The following is a 17,535-nucleotide window of genomic DNA, read 5'->3' as shown; positions in this document are numbered from 1 at the left end:
ACACAAGAGTCGTTAGAAGGTAAGGGTTTATGTTTACATAGAAATCCCAGGACATAGTGTCTGTAATACTGTAATGAGTTCACATATTTACTGTCACAAACTCCAAGCTCCACACAGTGGTCACTGACGCCTTGAATATTGATTTTACACTGAGCAAACTATTTCTGTCGTAACAGCATTCTTACAAATTCATTTTTTTAAATCCGGTTTTATGCTCTACTGACCTTGTTTTTTAATGAATATAACAGTTATGTTGTTTTCTACTGGTAGTTCTACTTGTTGTCCTGGTTTTCCTGAAAAGAACACAGCTAAATATGAATGCAGAGCAAGCAGACTAATGAAAGTAGTGAATTTTAACTGGGAGGTTTAACGTGTGGAGACTGGTCAGGTCCTGAGACTGATATTAACATGTAGAGACTGGTCAGGTCCTGAGACTGATATTAACATGTAGAGACTGGTCAGGTCCTGAGACTGATATTAACATGTAGAGACTGGTCAGGTCCTGAGACTGATATTAACATGTAGAGACTGGTCAGGTCCTGAGACTGATATTAACATGTAGAGACTGGTCAGGTCCTGAGACTGGTATTAACATGTAGAGACTGGTCACATCCTGAGACTGATATTAACATGTAGAGACTGGTCAGGTCCTGAGACTGATATTAACATGTAGAGACTGGTCACATCCTGAGACTGATATTAACATGTAGAGACTGGTCACATCCTGAGACTGATATTAACATGTAGAGACTGGTCAGGTCCTGAGACTGGTATTAACATGTGGAGACTGGTCAGGTCCTGAGACTGATATTAACATGTAGAGACTGGTCAGGTCCTGAGACTGGTATTAACATGTAGAGACTGGTCAGGTCCTGAGACTGGTATTAACATGTAGAGACTGGTCACATCCTGAGACTGATATTAACATGTAGAGACTGGTCAGGTCCTGAGACTGATATTAACATGTAGAGACTGGTCACATCCTGAGACTGATATTAACATGTAGAGACTGGTCACATCCTGAGACTGGTATTAACATGTAGAGACTGGTCACATCCTGAGACTGATATTAACATGTAGAGACTGGTCAGGTCCTGAGACTGATATTAACATGTAGAGACTGGTCACATCCTGAGACTGATATTAACATGTAGAGACTAGTCACATCCTGAGACTGATATTAACATGTAGAGACTGGTCAGGTCCTGAGACTGATATTAACATGTAGAGACTGGTCACATCCTGAGACTGATATTAACATGTAGAGACTGGTCACATCCTGAGACTGATATTAACATGTAGAGACTGATATTAACATGTAGAGACTGGTCAGGTCCTGAGACTGATATTAACATGTAGAGACTGGTCACATCCTGAGACTGATATTAACATGTAGAGACTGGTCAGGTCCTGAGACTGATATTAACATGTAGAGACTGGTCAGGTCCTGAGACTGATATTAACATGTAGAGACTGGTCAGGTCCTGAGACTGATATTAACATGTAGAGACTGGTCACATCCTGAGACTGATATTAACATGTAGAGACTGGTCACATCCTGAGACTGATATTAACATGTAGAGACTGGTCAGGTCCTGAGACTGGTATTAACATGTAGAGACTGGTCAGGTCCTGAGACTGATATTAACATGTAGAGACTGGTCAGGTCCTGAGACTGATATTAACATGTAGAGACTGGTCAGGTCCTGAGACTGATATTAACATGTAGAGACTGGTCACATCCTGAGACTGATATTAACATGTAGAGACTGGTCAGGTCCTGAGACTGATATTAACATGTAGAGACTGGTCACATCCTGAGACTGATATTAACATGTAGAGACTGGTCAGGTCCTGAGACTGATATTAACATGTAGAGACTGGTCAGGTCCTGAGACTGGTATTAACATGTAGAGACTGGTCAGGTCCTGAGACTGATATTAACATGTAGAGACTGGTCAGGTCCTGAGACTGATATTAACATGTAGAGACTGGTCAGGTCCTGAGACTGATATTAACATGTAGAGACTGGTCAGGTCCTGAGACTGATATTAACATGTAGAGACTGGTCAGGCCCTGAGACTGATATTAACATGTAGAGACTGGTCAGGTCCTGAGACTGGTATTAACATGTAGAGACTGGTCACATCCTGAGACTGGTATTAACATGTAGAGACTGGTCACATCCTGAGACTGATATTAACATGTAGAGACTGGTCACATCCTGAGACTGGTATTAACATGTGGAGACTGGTCAGGTCCTGAGACTGGTATTAACATGTAGAGACTGGTCAGGTCCTGAGACTGATATTAACATGTAGAGACTGGTCAGGTCCTGAGACTGATATTAACATGTAGAGACTGGTCAGGTCCTGAGACTGGTATTAACATGTAGAGACTGGTCAGGTCCTGAGACTGGTATTAACATGTAGAGACTGGTCAGGTCCTGAGACTGGTATTAACATGTGGAGACTGGTCAGGTCCTGAGACTGATATTAACATGTAGAGACTGGTCAGGTCCTGAGACTGGTATTAACATGTGGAGACTGGTCAGGTCCTGAGACTGGTATTAACATGTAGAGACTGGTCAGGTCCTGAGACTGGTATTAACATGTGGAGACTGGTCACATACTGAGACTGGTATTAACATGTGGAGACTGGTCAGGTCCTGAGATAATCTTCAGAACACACTGATGAAGGTTCAACAAGCCACAACACACTAATGAAGGTTCAACAAGGTTGAAGGTTGTTTTGTAGCAGTTTATATGCATTCATTTGACCTGGGAAAATGGGGAGCTAGGAAACTGACCAGAACAGAAACTGGGACACTGACCAGAACAGAGACTGGGACACTGACCAGAACAGAAACTGGGACACTGACCAGAACAGAAACTGGGACACTGACCAGAACAGAAACTGGGACACTGACCAGAACAGAAACTGGGACACTGACCAGAACAGAAACTGGGACACTGACCAGAACAGAAGGAATACTGACCAGAACAGAAACTGGGACACTGACCAGAACAGAAACTGGGACACTGACCAGAACAGAAACTGGGACACTGACCAGAACAGAAACTGGGACACTGACCAGAACAGAAACTGGGACACTGACCAGAACAGAAACTGGGACACTGACCAGAACAGAAACTGGGACACTGACCAGAACAGAAGCTGGGACACTGACCAGAACAGAAACTGGGACACTGACCAGAACAGAAACTGGGACACTGACCAGAACAGAAGCTGGGACACTGACCAGAACAGAAGGAATACTGACCAGAACAGAAACTGGGACACTGACCAGAACAGAAACTCGGACACTGACCAGAACAGAAACTGGGACACTGACCAGAACAGAAGCTGGGACACTGACCAGAACAGAAACTGGGACACTGACCAGAACAGAAACTGGGACACTGACCAGAACAGAAACTGGGACACTGACCAGAACAGAAACTCGGACACTGACCAGAACAGAAACTGGGACACTGACCAGAACAGAAGCTGGGACACTGACCAGAACAGAAGGAATTACTGACCTTCGGAGGTTGTTGTATGAGATATCCAGGTCCTCCAGCGTCAGCAGGAAATCATCGAATGCTTCTGCCGACACCCTCGTCAGCTGGTTACCGTTGACAATGAGGTGCTGTAGATTAACCATTCCCACAAGGTCTCTCGGCCCCAGCGTCGTCAAGCGGTTACCGTCCAAATGCAAACTTCGCAAACTCTCGAGATCGGAGAACGCCATTGGTCGGATGGAGTGGATAGTGTTCCGGGACAGAGTCAAATCAACCAATCCGGTCATGTTGGCAAAGTCCGACCCACCTACTTCCGTGATGTAGTTATCAGCCAATCGGAGCTCGACAGTTCGCCGATCGACATTCGGTGGAACGAATAGGAGGCCTTTATCTGCACAGAGCGTGCTCAGAGAGTCTGACAGGTTCCGACAGACGCAGTGGAATGGACACACCGCAACCACGTCCCACATCTCCCCTGCACCAATCAGAGAGGGCAACAGGCAGCAGCATGTGACCAGTGTCAGCCAATGGAGGGCCGGAAAAGCAGGAGATGGGCAAACACAGCGAATGAGATGTGAGGGAAGGGTAGGGTTGGGAGGGGTTTCCGGGGAACACAGAATGAGATGCGAGGAGAATGATCGAGGAAGGGATTGGGGAAGTCTTTCACTGTCATTCTGAAGTGTGATTGAAGGAGAGACGGAGGAGAGGATGGAATGTTCTGTCCTTCTCTGTGGGTGTAGGTGTGTGTGGGGTGATGGGTGTCGTCTTCGGGTGGGGTGGTGGGGTGGGGGGTCTGGCATGGTAATATTGAGAATTATCCGCAGACCTAAGAGAGTGAGAGAGAAACAGAGAGAGTGAGAGAGAAACAGAGAGAGAGAGACAGGGAGAGAGAGAGACAGAGAGAGAGAGAGACAGAGAGACAGAGAGACAGAGAGAGAGAAAGAGAGACAGAGAGAGAGAGAGACAGAGAGACAGAGAGACAGAGAGACAGAGAGACAGAGCGAGGGAGAAAGAAACAGAGACCGAGAGAGAAAGACAGAGAGAGAAGGGGGGGGGGAGAAAAGTTACAGATTAATTTAACTGTTTAACTGTTTAACTGTTACAGATTAATTTTGCACGTTGTTTGGATAGTATTACGTAGGAGTGTATTTGTGGCTGTGCCTACAGTTGAAGTCAGAAGTTTACATACACCTTAGCCAAATACATTTCAATTCAGTTTTCACAATTCCTGACATTTAATCCTAGTTAAAAATTCCCTGTTTTAGCTCAGTCAAGATCACCGCTTTATTTTAAGAATGTGAAATGTTAGAATATAAGCAGAGAGAATGATTTATTTCAACTTTTATTTCTTTCATCACATTCCCAGTGGGTCAGAAGTTTACATATACTCAATTAGTATTTGGGAGCATTGCCTTTAAATTGTCTTGGGTCAAAGCTTCCCACCAAAAAATTGGGTGAATTTTGTCCCATTCATCCTGACAGAGCTGGTGTAACTGAGTCAGGTTTGTAGGCCTCCTTGCTCGCACACACTTCTTCAGTTTTTCAGTTCTCCCCACACATTTTCTATAGGATTGAGGTCAGGGCTTTGTGATGGCCACTCCATTCCCTTGACTTTGTTGTCCTTAAGCCATTTTGCCACAACTTTGTAAGTATGCTTGGGGTCATTGTCCATTTGGAAGAACCATTTGTGACCAAGCTTTAACTTCCTGACTGATGTCTTGATGTTGCTTCAATATATCCAGATCATTTTCCTTCCTCATGATGCCATCTATTATGTGAAGTGCACCAGTCCCTCCTGCAGCAAAGCACCCCCACAACATGATGCTGTCACCCCCACAACATGATGCTGCCACCCCCACAACATGATGCTGCCACCCCCACAACACGATGCTGCCACCCCCACAACATGATGCTGCCACCCCCACAACATGATGCTGCCACCCCCACAACATGATGCTGCCACCCCCACAACATGATGCTGTCACCCCCACAACATGATGCTGCCACCCCCACAACATGATGCTGAAACCCCACAACATGATGCTGCCACCCCCACAACATGATGCTGCCACCCCCACAACATGATGCTGCCACCCCCACAACATGATGCTGCCACCCCCACAACATGATGCTGTCACCCCCACAACATGATGCTGCCACCCCCACAACATGATGCTGCCACCCCCACAACATGATGCTGCCTCCCCACAACATGATGATGCCACCCCCACAACATGATGCTGCCACCCCCACAACATGATGCTGCCACCCCCACAACATGATGCTGCCACCCCGACAACATGATGCTGCCACCCCCACAACATGATTCTGCCACCCCCACAACATGATGCTGCCACCCCCACAACATGATGCTGCCACCCCCACAACATGATGCTGCCACCCCCACAACATGATGCTGCCACCCCCCACAACATGATGCTGCCACCCCCACAACATGATGCTGCCACCCCCACAACATGATGCTGTCACCCCCACAACATGATGCTGCCACCCCCACAACATGATGCTGCCACCCCCACAACATGATGCTGCCACCCCCACAACATGATGATGCCACCCCACAACATGATGCTGCCTCCCCACAACATGATGCTGCCACCCCCACAACATGATGCTGCCACCCCCACAACATGATGCTGCCACCCCCACAACATGATGCTGCCACCCCCACAACATGATGCTGTCACCCCCACAACATGATGCTGCCACCCCCACAACATGATGCTGCCACCCCCACAACATGATGCTGCCACCCCCGTGCTTCACGGTTGGGACGGTGTTCTTCGGCTTGCAAGCCACCCCCTTTCTCCTCCAAACATAACAATGGTCATTATGGCCAAACAGGACATTTCTCCAAAAAGTATGATCTTTGTCCCCATGTGCAGTTGCAAATCGTAGTCTGGCTTTTTTATGGTGGTTTTGGAGCAGTGGCTTCTTCCTTGCTGAGAGGCCTTTCAGGTTATGTCGATATAGGACTCGTTTTACTGTCGATATAGGATAATTTTGTACCTGTTTCCTCCAGCATCTTCACAAGGTCCTTTGTTGTTGTTCTGGGATTGATCAACACTTTTCGCACCAACGTACGTTCATCTCTAGGAGAAAGAACGAATCTACTTCCTGAGCGGTATGACGGCTGTGTGGTCCCATGGTGTTTATACTTGCGTATTATTGTTTGTACTGATGAATGTGGAACCTTCAGGCATTTGGAAATTGCTCCAAAAGATGAACCAGACTTGTGGAGGTCTACAATTTTGTTTCTGAGGACATGGTCGATTTCTTTTGATTTTCCCATGTGGTCAAGCAAAGAGGCACTGAGTTTGAAGGTAGGCCTTGAAATACCTGTGTTTGTAAACTTCTGACTTCAACAAGACTGTGTGTGTAACCAGACTGTGTGTAACCAGACTGTGTGTATCCAGACTGTGTGTGTAACCAGACCGTGTGTGTAACCAGACTGTGTGTGTAACCAGACTGTGTGTGTAACCAGAATGTGTGTGTAACCAGACTGTGTGTAACCAGACTGTGTGTGTAACCAGACTGTGTGTGTGTAACCAGACTGTGTGTGTATCCAGACTGTGTGTGTATCCAGACTGTGTGTGTAACCAGACTGTGTGTGTATCCAGACTGTGTGTGTAACCAGACTGTGTGTGTGTAACCAGAATGTGTGTAACCAGACTGTGTGTGTAACCAGACTGTGTGTAACCAGACTGTGTGTGTAACCAGACTGTGTGTATCCAGACTGTGTGTGTAACCAGACTGTGTGTGTATCCAGACTGTGTGTGTAACCAGACTGTGTGTGTAACCAGACTGTGTGTAACCAGAATGTGTGTGTAACCAGACTGTGTGTAACCAGACTGTGTGTGTAACCAGACTGTGTGTAACCAGACTGTGTGTGTAACCAGACTGTGTGTGTAACCAGACTGTGTGTGTAACCAGACTGTGTGTGTGTAACCAGAATGTGTGTGTAACCAGACTGTGTGTTTAACCAGACTGTGTGTGTGTAACCAGACTGTGTGTAACCAGACTGTGTGTAACCAGACTGTGTGTAACCAGACTGTGTGTGTAACCAGACTGTGTGTAACCAGACTGTGTGTGTGTAACCAGACTGTGTGTAACCAGACTGTGTGTGTAACCAGACTGTGTGTGTGTAACCAGACTGTGTGTAACCAGACTGTGTGTGTAACCAGACTGTGTGTAACCAGACTGTGTGTGTGTAACCAGACTGTGTGTGTGTAACCAGACTGTGTGTGTAACCAGACTGTGTGTGTAACCAGACTGTGTGTGTGTAACCAGAATGTGTGTGTAACCAGACTGTGTGTTTAACCAGACTGTGTGTGTGTAACCAGACTGTGTGTGTAACCAGACTGTGTGTGTGTAACCAGACTGTGTGTAACCAGACTGTGTGTGTAACCAGACTGTGTGTAACCAGACTGTGTGTGTAACCAGACTGTGTGTAACCAGACTGTGTGTGTTTAACCAGACTGTGTGTGTAACCAGACTGTGTGTAACCAGACTGTGTGTGTAACCAGACTGTGTGTAACCAGACTGTGTGTGTGTAACCAGACTGTGTGTGTAACCAGAATGTGTGTGTAACCAGACTGTGTGTAACCAGACTGTGTGTGTAACCAGACTGTGTGTAACCAGACTGTGTGTGTAACCAGACTGTGTGTAACCAGACTGTGTGTGTGTAACCAGAATGTGTGTGTAACCAGACTGTGTGTGTAACCAGACTGTGTGTGTAACCAGACTGTGTGTGTAACCAGACTGTGTGTGTGTAACCAGAATGTGTGTGTAACCAGACTGTGTGTGTAACCAGACTGTGTGTGTAACCAGACTGTGTGTGTAACCAGACTGTGTGTGTGTAACCAGAATGTGTGTGTAACCAGACTGTGTGTTTAACCAGACTGTGTGTGTAACCAGACTGTGTGTAACCAGACTGTGTGTGTAACCAGACTGTGTGTAACCAGACTGTGTGTGTAACCAGACTGTGTGTAACCAGACTGTGTGTGTAACCAGACTGTGTGTAACCAGACTGTGTGTAACCAGACTGTGTGTGTAACCAGACTGTGTGTGTAACCAGACTGTGTGTGTAACCAGACTGTGTGTGTAACCAGACTGTGTGTAACCAGACTGTGTGTGTAACCAGACTGTGTGTGTAACCAGACTGTGTGTGTAACCAGACTGTGTGTAACCAGACTGTGTGTGTGTAACCAGACTGTGTGTAACCAGACTGTGTGTGTGTAACCAGACTGTGTGTGTGTAACCAGACTGTGTGTGTAACCAGACTGTGTGTAACCAGACTGTGTGTGTAACCAGACTGTGTGTAACCAGACTGTGTGTAACCAGACTGTGTGTGTAACCAGACTGTGTGTGTAACCAGACTGTGTGTGTAACCAGACTGTGTGTGTAACCAGACTGTGTGTGTATCCAGACTGTGTGTAACCAGACTGTGTGTATCCAGACTGTGTGTGTAACCAGACTGTGTGTGTAACCAGACTGTGTGTAACCAGACTGTGTGTGTATCCAGACCGTGTGTAACCAGACTGTGTGTGTGTAACCAGACTGTGTGTGTGTAACCAGACTGTGTGTGTATCCAGACTGTGTGTGTAACCAGACTGTGTGTGTAACCAGACTGTGTGTGTATCCAGACTGTGTGTAACCAGACTGTGTGTATCCAGACTGTGTGTGTAACCAGACTGTGTGTGTAACCAGACTGTGTGTGTATCCAGACTGTGTGTGTATCCAGACTGTGTGTGTGTATCCAGACTGTGAGTGTGTAACCAGACTGTGTGTAACCAGACTGTGTGTGTAACCAGACTGTGTGTGTAACCAGACTGTGTGTAACCAGACTGTGTGTGTGTAACCAGACTGTGTGTAACCAGACTGTGTGTGTGTAACCAGACTGTGTGTGTAACCAGACTGTGTGTGTAACCAGACTGTGTGTGTGTATCCAGACTGTGTGTGTGTATCCAGACAGTGTGTAACCAGACTGTGTGTATCCAGACTGTGTGTGTGTATCCAGACAGTGTGTAACCAGACTGTGTGTGTATCCAGACTGTGTGTGTGTATCCAGACAGTGTGTAACCAGACTGTGTGTGTGAGTCTTCTCTGAAACATGATAGTGTTTTATAGTGCAGAAAATTCCTGCTCACTCACACACACACACACACACACACACACACACACACACACACACACACACACACACACACACACACACACACTGTGCATCCAGCCAATGTATCCACTACTCTACACTAGACCTTAATACTGCATAGCAACAGCCAAATACTCCACTACGGCCTAGCAACAACAACCAAACCCTAGTCAAAACATCTCACAACACTGCACATGCAAACTCCATAGTAACAGACGTAAAACAGAGCATTACACCAGGCGTCACGGTAACACATGGTCACAGGGACACTTCCACAGGGTTGTCACTAGTTACCACAACCACAAAGTAACCTTAAACTTACTGGTCTCTTTCAATTACGACCAAAAACGCTTTTTGTTTTCAGTCATTTTTTACAAAATAGCTGAAAGAAACCGTTCCACAGGGCTATGTTTAAATAGAAATGGTGACGGAGATACAGTATTTCTCTGTGCAAATGTCTCGGTATCTATACCAGAGAGAGAGAGAGAGAGACAGAGACACACAGAAAGAGAGAGAGAGAGAGAGAGAGAGAGAGAGAGAGAGAGAGAGAGAGAGAGAGAGAGAGAGAGAGACACAGAGAGAGAGAGAGAGAGAGAGAGAGAGAGAGAGAGAGAGAGAGAGAGAGAGAGAGAGAGAGAGAGAGAGAGAGAGAGAGAGACAGAGACACAGAGAGAGAGAGAGAGAGACACAGAGAGAGAGAGACAGAGAGAGAGACACAGAGAGAGAGAGACACAGAGAGAGAGACACAGAGAGAGAGACACAGAGAGAGAGAGACACAGAGAGAGAGACACAGAGAGAGTGAGAGGGAGAGAGAGAGAGAGAGAGAGAGAGAGAGAGAGAGAGAGAGAGAGAGAGAGAGAGGGAGAGGAATAGAGAGGGAGAGGAATAGAGAGAGGGGGAGAGAGAGTCTATGTTGATCTGTTCCTGTGTCCAGACAGAAAAAACAAGCACAAACAACAAGTGTGCGGTTAAAATTTGCAAATAACAAACAAATTTCTTTTCGTGGGGTGAAACATGGATGCAGCCTGAGCCCCACCCTCTTAAATATATATATATCAAAAACAATTTGAAGGGGGCATTAGAAAAGTCTGCAGCACCCGGCCTCACCCTACTAGAATCCGAAGTCAAATGTCTACTGTTTGCTGATGATCTGGTGCTTCTGACCCCAACCAAGGAGGGCCTACAGCAGCACTTAGATGTTCTGCACAGATTCTGGCAGACCTGGGCCCTGACAGAAAATCTCAGTAAGACCGAAATAATGGTGTTCCAAAAACGGTCGTCACCAGGACCATAAATACAAATTCCATCTAGACACCGTTGCCTTAGAGCACACAAAAAACTATATATACCTCGGCCTAAACATCAGCGCCAGAAGTAACTTCCACAAAGCTGTGAACGATCTGAGAGACAAGGCAATAAGGGCCTTCTATGCCATCAAAAGGAACATAAATGGCAACATACCAATTCGGATCTGGCTAAAATTACTTGAATCAGTCATAGAGCCCATTGCCCTTCATGGTTGTGAGGTCTGGGGTCCGCTCACCAACCAAGACTTCACAAAATGGGACAAACACCAAATAATTCAGAGAGCATCATAATAATAATAATAATAATAATAATAATCATACCTGACCACTGTGACTGACCCAAACTTAAGGAAAGCTTTGACTATGTACAGACTCAGTGAGCATAGCCTTGCTATTGAGAAAGGCCGCCGTAGGCAGACATGGCTCTCAAGAGAAGACAGACTATGTGCTCACTGCCCACAAAATGATGTGGAAACTGAGCTGCACTTCCTGACCACCTGTCAAATGTATGACCATATTAGAGAGATAATATTTCCCTCTGATTACACAGATCCACAAAGAATTCCAAAACAAAACTCCTGGGTGAAATACCACAGTGTGACATCACAGCAGCAATATGTGTGACCTGCTGCCACAAGAAAAGGTCAACCAGTGAAGAACAAACACCATTGTAAATACAACCCATAATTATGTTTATTAATTTTCCCTTTTGTACTTGAACTATTTGCACATCGTTACAACACTGTAAACAACACTATACATAATATGACATTTGTAATGTAATTTCTCACTGTCTCTTCCCCCTTCTCTCTCTCTCTCTGTCTCTGTCTCTCTGTCTCTGTCTCTGTCCCTCTCTCTCTCTCTCTCTCTCTCTCTCTCTCTCTCTCTCTCTGTCCCTCTCTCTCTCTGTCTCTGTCTCTGTCTCTCTCTCTGTCTCTGTCTCTGTCTCTGTCTCTGTCTCTGTCTCTGTCCCTCTCTCTCTCTGTCTCTCTCTCTCTCTGTCCCCCTCTCTCTCACTCTCTGCCTCTGTCCCCCTCTCTCTCTCTCTCTCTCTCTCTCTCTCTGCCTCTCTCTCTCTCTGCCTCTGCCCCTCTCTCTCTCTCTCTCTCTCTCTCTCTCTCTCTCTCTCTCACTCCTTCTCTCCCTCTCTTGCTCTCCTCTCTCTCTCTCTCTCTCTCTCTTACTCCTTCTCTCTCTCTCTACTCTCTTCTCTCTCCTCTCTGTCTACTGTCTACTCTAGTCTCGATCCCCTCCCTCTCTCTCTTTCTCTCTTTCTCTCTTTCTCCCTCTGTGTGTGTGTGTGTGTGTGTGTGTGTGTGTGTGTGTGTGTGTGTGTGTGTGTGTGTGTGTGTGTGTGTGTGTGTGTGTGTGTGTGTGTGTGTGTGTGTGTGTGTGTGTGTGTGTGTGTGTGTGTGTGTGTGTGTGTGTGTGTGTGTAGAGTAACTGATCTGTCTCTGAAACCATCGATCCAGCCCTAACAGATATCACCGTCACATCCATCTATGTACTTCAACTCCTCCCATCATCTCTTCACTCCTTTCTCCTCTAATACTCTATTCCTCCTTCTCCCTATTGTTGTCCTCCACAATTCCTCTCTCCCACTCCTCCTTCCTGCCTTCCCTGTCTTCTCCTCTACCCTCCAGTCATCCCTCTCTTCTCCTCTAATACTCTATTCCTCCTTCTCCCTATTGTTGTCCTCCACAATTCCTCTCTCCCACTCCTCCTTCCTGCCTTCCCTCTCTTCTCTTCTACCCTCCAGTCATCCCTCTCTTCTCATCTGCCTTCCAGTCATCCCTCTCTTCTCCTCTAATACTCTATTCCTCCTTCTCCCTATTGTTGTCCTCCACAATTCCTCTCTCCCACTCCTCCCCTCCTCCTTCCTGCCTTCTCCTCATCTTCCTCTTCTACCCTCCAGTCATCCCTCTCTTCTCCTCTAATACTGCCTATTCCTCCTTCTCCCTATTGTTGTCCTCCACAATTCCTCTCTCCCACTCCTCCTTCCTGCCTTCCCTCTCTTCTCCTCTGCCCTCCAGTCATCCCTCTCTTCTCATCTGCCTTCCAGTCATCCCTCTCTTCTCATCTACCCTCCAGTCATCCCTGTCTTCTCCTCTACCCTCCAGTCATCCCTCTCTTCTCTTCTACCCTCCAGTCATCCCTCTCTTCTCATCTGCCTTCCAGTCATCCCTGTCTTCTCCTCTACCCTCCAGTCATCCCTCTCTTCTCCTCTACCCTCCAGTCATCCCTCTCTTCTCTTCTACCCTCCAGTCATCCCTCTCTTCTCTTCTACCCTCCAGTCATCCCTCTCTTCTCTTCTACCCTCCAGTCATCCCTGTCTTCTCTTCTACCCTCCAGTCATCCCTCTCTTCTCTTCTACCCTCCAGTCATCCCTCTCTTCTCTTCTACCCTCCAGTCATCCCTCTCTTCTCTTCTACCCTCCAGTCATCCCTGTCTTCTCCTCTCCCACCCTTTCTCTCTGTCTTCCTCATACCCCACTCTCTCTCCCCCTCCCTCGCTCCTTCTGTCACATAAACCCTACCTCAGTCCCTACCTCAGTCCCTCCTCAGACCCTACCTCAGACCCTACATCAGTCCCTCCTCAGAACCTACCCCAGTCCCTCCTCAGATCCTACCTCAGACCCTATCTCAGACCCTACCTCAGACCCTACCTCAGTCCCTACCTCAGACCCTACCTCAGTCCCTACCTCAGTCCCTCCTCAGACCCTATCTCAGACCCTCCTCAGATCCTACCTCAGACCCTACCTCAGTCCCTACCTCAGTCCCTCCTCAGACCCTACCTCAGACCCTACATCAGTCCCTCCTCAGAACCTACCCCAGTCCCTCCTCAGATCCTACCTCAGACCCTATCTCAGACCCTACCTCAGTCCCTACCTCAGTCCCTACCTCAGACCCTGCCTCAGTCCCTACCTCAGTCCCTACCTCAGACCCTACCTCAGACCCTACCTCAGTCCCTACCTCAGACCCTACCTCAGTCCCTACCTCAGTCCCTACCTCAGTCCCTACCTCAGACCCTACCTCACACCCTACCTCAGTCCCTCCTCAGACCCTACCTCAGACCCTACCTCAGTCCCTACCTCAGACCCTACCTCACACCCTACCTCAGTCCCTCCTCAGACCCTACCTCAGACCCTACCTCAGACCCTACCTCAGACCCTACCTCAGTCCCTCAGTCCCTTCAGTCCCTACCTCAGACCCTACCTCAGTCCCTACCTTAGTCCCTACCTCAGACCCTACCTCAGTCCCTACCTCAGACCCTACCTCAGTCCCTACCTCAGTTCCTACCTCAGTCCCTGCCTCAGTCCCTACCTCAGTCCCTACCTCAGTCCCTACCTCAGACCCTACCTCAGTCCCTACCTTAGTCCCTACCTCAGTCCCTACCTCAGTCCCTACCTCAGTCCCTACATTTACATTTACATTTAAGTCATTTAGCAGACGCTCTTATCCAGAGCGACTTACAACCTCAGACCCTACCTCACACCCTACCTCAGTCCCTCCTCAGACCCTACCTCAGACCCTACCTCAGACCCTACCTCAGTCCCTACCTTAGTCCCTACCTCAGCCCCTGCCTCAGTCCCTACCTCAGTCCCTACCTCAGTCCCTACCTCAGACCCTACCTCACACCCTACCTCAGTCCCTCCTCAGACCCTACCTCAGACCCTACCTCAGACCCTACCTCAGTCCCTACCTCAGACCCTACCTCAGTCCCTACCTCAGACCCTACCTCAGTCCCTACCTCAGACCCTACCTCAGTCCCTACCTCAGACCCTACCTCAGTCCCTACCTCAGTTCCTACCTCAGTCCCTGCCTCAGTCCCTACCTCAGTCCCTACCTCAGTCCCTACCTCAGACCCTACCTCAGACCCTACCTCAGACCCTACCTCAGTCCCTGCTCGGTGATGGAGAGAGATAGATGAAGAAATAGGGACAGATACAATATTTCTCAGGAGATGAGTTATATAGGTGTGTGTGTGTGTCTATGTTTTGTAGAGCTGAATCCATTGTTATAATATCTGTCTATGTTCATGTCTTTGCCCCTCTGAGGATGATCACTGGCGTATAATGAAACTAATCATGAATCTAATGAATGATTTTACCACAAGATTAATTTATACTGTCTCTTTTGAAAGACAACAATTATTTAGACAGGATGCAGGCAGACACACACTCTCTCACACACACACACGCACACGCACACACACACACATGTGCACACACACACGCACACACATACACACACACACACACTCTCACACACACACACACACACACACACACACACACACACACACACACACACACACACTCACACACACTCACACTCACACACACTCACACACACACACACACACACACACACACACACACACACACACACACACACACACACACACACACACACACACACACACACACACACACACACACACACACTCAATGGCATGGTAATTTGTGCAATTTGAAGCTTGTTCTGAATTCCTCTAAAACGAAATGCATGGTATTGAAATACCACAGTGTGACATCCCAGCAGCAAGATGTGTGACCTGTTGCCACCAGAAAAGGTCAACCAGTGAAGAACAAACACCACTGTAAACACAACCCACATTTATGCTTATTTATTTTCCCTTTTTGTACTTTAACTATTTGCACATCATTACAACACTGTATATAGACATAATATGACATTTGCAATGTCTTTATTATTTTGGAACTTCTGTGAGTGTAATGTTTACTGTTCATTTGTATTGTTTATTTCACTTTTGTTTATTATCTATTTTACTTGCTTTGGCAATGTAAAACACATGTTTCCCATGCAGCCCTAAAAGAGAGAGAGTGAAAGAGAGTGAAAGAGAGAGATAGATAGAGAGAGACAGAGAGATAGATAGAGAGAGACAGAGAGATAGATAGAGAGAGACGGAGAGATAGAGACAGAGAGACAGAGAGACAGAGAGAGAGACAGAGAGATAGATAGAGAGAGACAGAGAGAGAGATAGAGATAGATAGAGAGAGACAGAGAGATAGATAGAGAGAGACAGAGAGATATATAGATAGAGACAGAGAGATAGATAGAGAGAGACAGAGAGATAGATAGAGATAGATAGAGATAGATAGAGAGAGACAGAGAGATAGATAGAGAGAGACAGAGAGATATATAGAGAGAGACAGAGAGATAGATAGAGAGAGATAGATAGAGAGAGACAGAGAGATAGATAGAGAGAGACAGAGAGATAGATAGAGCGAGACAGAGAGATAGATAGAGAGAGACAGAGAGATAGAGAGAGAGAGACAGAGAGATAGATAGAGAGAGACAGAGAGATAGAGAGAGAGAGACAGAGAGATAGATAGAGAGAGACAGAGAGATAGATAGAGAGAGACAGAGAGATAGATAGAGAGAGACAGAGAGATAGAGAGACAGAGATATAGATAGAGAGAGACAGAGAGATAGAGAGACAGAGAGATAGAGAGAGATAGATAGAGAGAGACAGAGAGATAGATAGAGAGACAGAGAGATAGATAGAGATAGATAGAGAGAGACAGAGAGATAGATAGAGAGAGACAGAGAGATAGAGAGACAGAGATATAGATAGAGAGAGACAGAGAGATAGAGAGACAGAGAGATAGAGAGAGATAGATAGAGAGAGACAGAGAGATAGATAGAGAGAGACAGAGAGATAGATAGAGATAGATAGAGAGAGACAGAGAGACAGAGAGATAGATAGAGAGAGACAGAGAGATAGATAGATATAGATAGATATAGATAGATAGAGGTAAAGAGGTAAAGTTTAAAAAGGAATGAAAAAAGTACTATTGAAAAAGGCAGAGGGAGGCAGAGAGAAATTACTTGTTCTCAGTAGTTGAAACAGACCTTTCATTTGCAGTGGTGTGTGTGTGTGTGTGTGTGTGTGTGTGTGTGTGTGTGTGTGTGTGTGTGTGTGTGTGTGTGTGTGTGTGTGTGTGTGTGTGTGTGTGTGTGTGTGTGTGTGTGTGTGTGTGTGTGTGTGTGTGTGTGTGTGTGTGTGTGTGTGTGTGTGTGTGTGTGTGTGTGTGTGTGTGTGTGTGTGTGTGTGTGTGTGTTGAGGAGAACAATAGGAACTGTGCCCAGTGACTATGACAAGGCAGTACAAAAGTACAAAAGTATAGACCCAAGAGAAGAGAGAGAGATTAGAGAAAGTGAATTAGAAAGAAAGTGAGAACAAGAGATAGAATGAGAGAGAGAGAGAACGAGAGAGAGAGCGTGAGAGTGAGCGTAAATGAGAGAGTTTGAGAAAAGGAGAATGAGCGAGAGAGAGAACGAGAGAGAGTGAATACAGGAGAGAGCAAGAGAGAGAGAGAGAGAGCGTAAATGAGAGAGTTTGAGAAAAGGAGAATGAGCGAGAGAGAGAACGAGAGAGAGTGAATACAGGAGAGAGCGAGAGAGAGAGGGAATCAGAGTAGAATAATTTGAGAATTTTTCAGTGTTGTAATTTTATTCTGAGTACTGTCCCGTTCTGATTTAGTCCAGTTAAGGAATCATTT

The 17,535-nt window shown here is 46.6% G+C and overlaps 2 protein-coding genes across 2 annotated transcripts in view; one reads left to right on the top strand and one right to left on the bottom strand.

The window, feature by feature from the left end:
- The window catches only part of LOC118379634 (pyruvate carboxylase, mitochondrial-like), a 596,907-nt gene that overhangs the window by 372,786 nt on the left and 206,586 nt on the right, over positions 1 to 17,535 (top strand). The window lies entirely within an intron of this gene.
- Positions 1 to 17,535, bottom strand: part of LOC118378432 (leucine-rich repeat and fibronectin type-III domain-containing protein 2-like) — a 71,350-nt gene that overhangs the window by 34,809 nt on the left and 19,006 nt on the right. The window contains exon 3 of the mRNA XM_052497804.1: positions 3,546 to 4,350. Within this exon, the coding sequence (XP_052353764.1) occupies positions 3,546 to 4,350 (805 nt within the window). The remainder of the gene's footprint in view (positions 1 to 3,545; positions 4,351 to 17,535) is intronic.

This window comes from Oncorhynchus keta, chromosome 35, assembly GCF_023373465.1.
Source record: "Oncorhynchus keta strain PuntledgeMale-10-30-2019 chromosome 35, Oket_V2, whole genome shotgun sequence".
Lineage (NCBI taxonomy): Eukaryota > Metazoa > Chordata > Actinopteri > Salmoniformes > Salmonidae > Oncorhynchus > Oncorhynchus keta.
The sequence above is the reverse complement of the archived record's forward strand: the minus strand, read 5'-3'. Positions and strand labels throughout refer to the sequence as shown.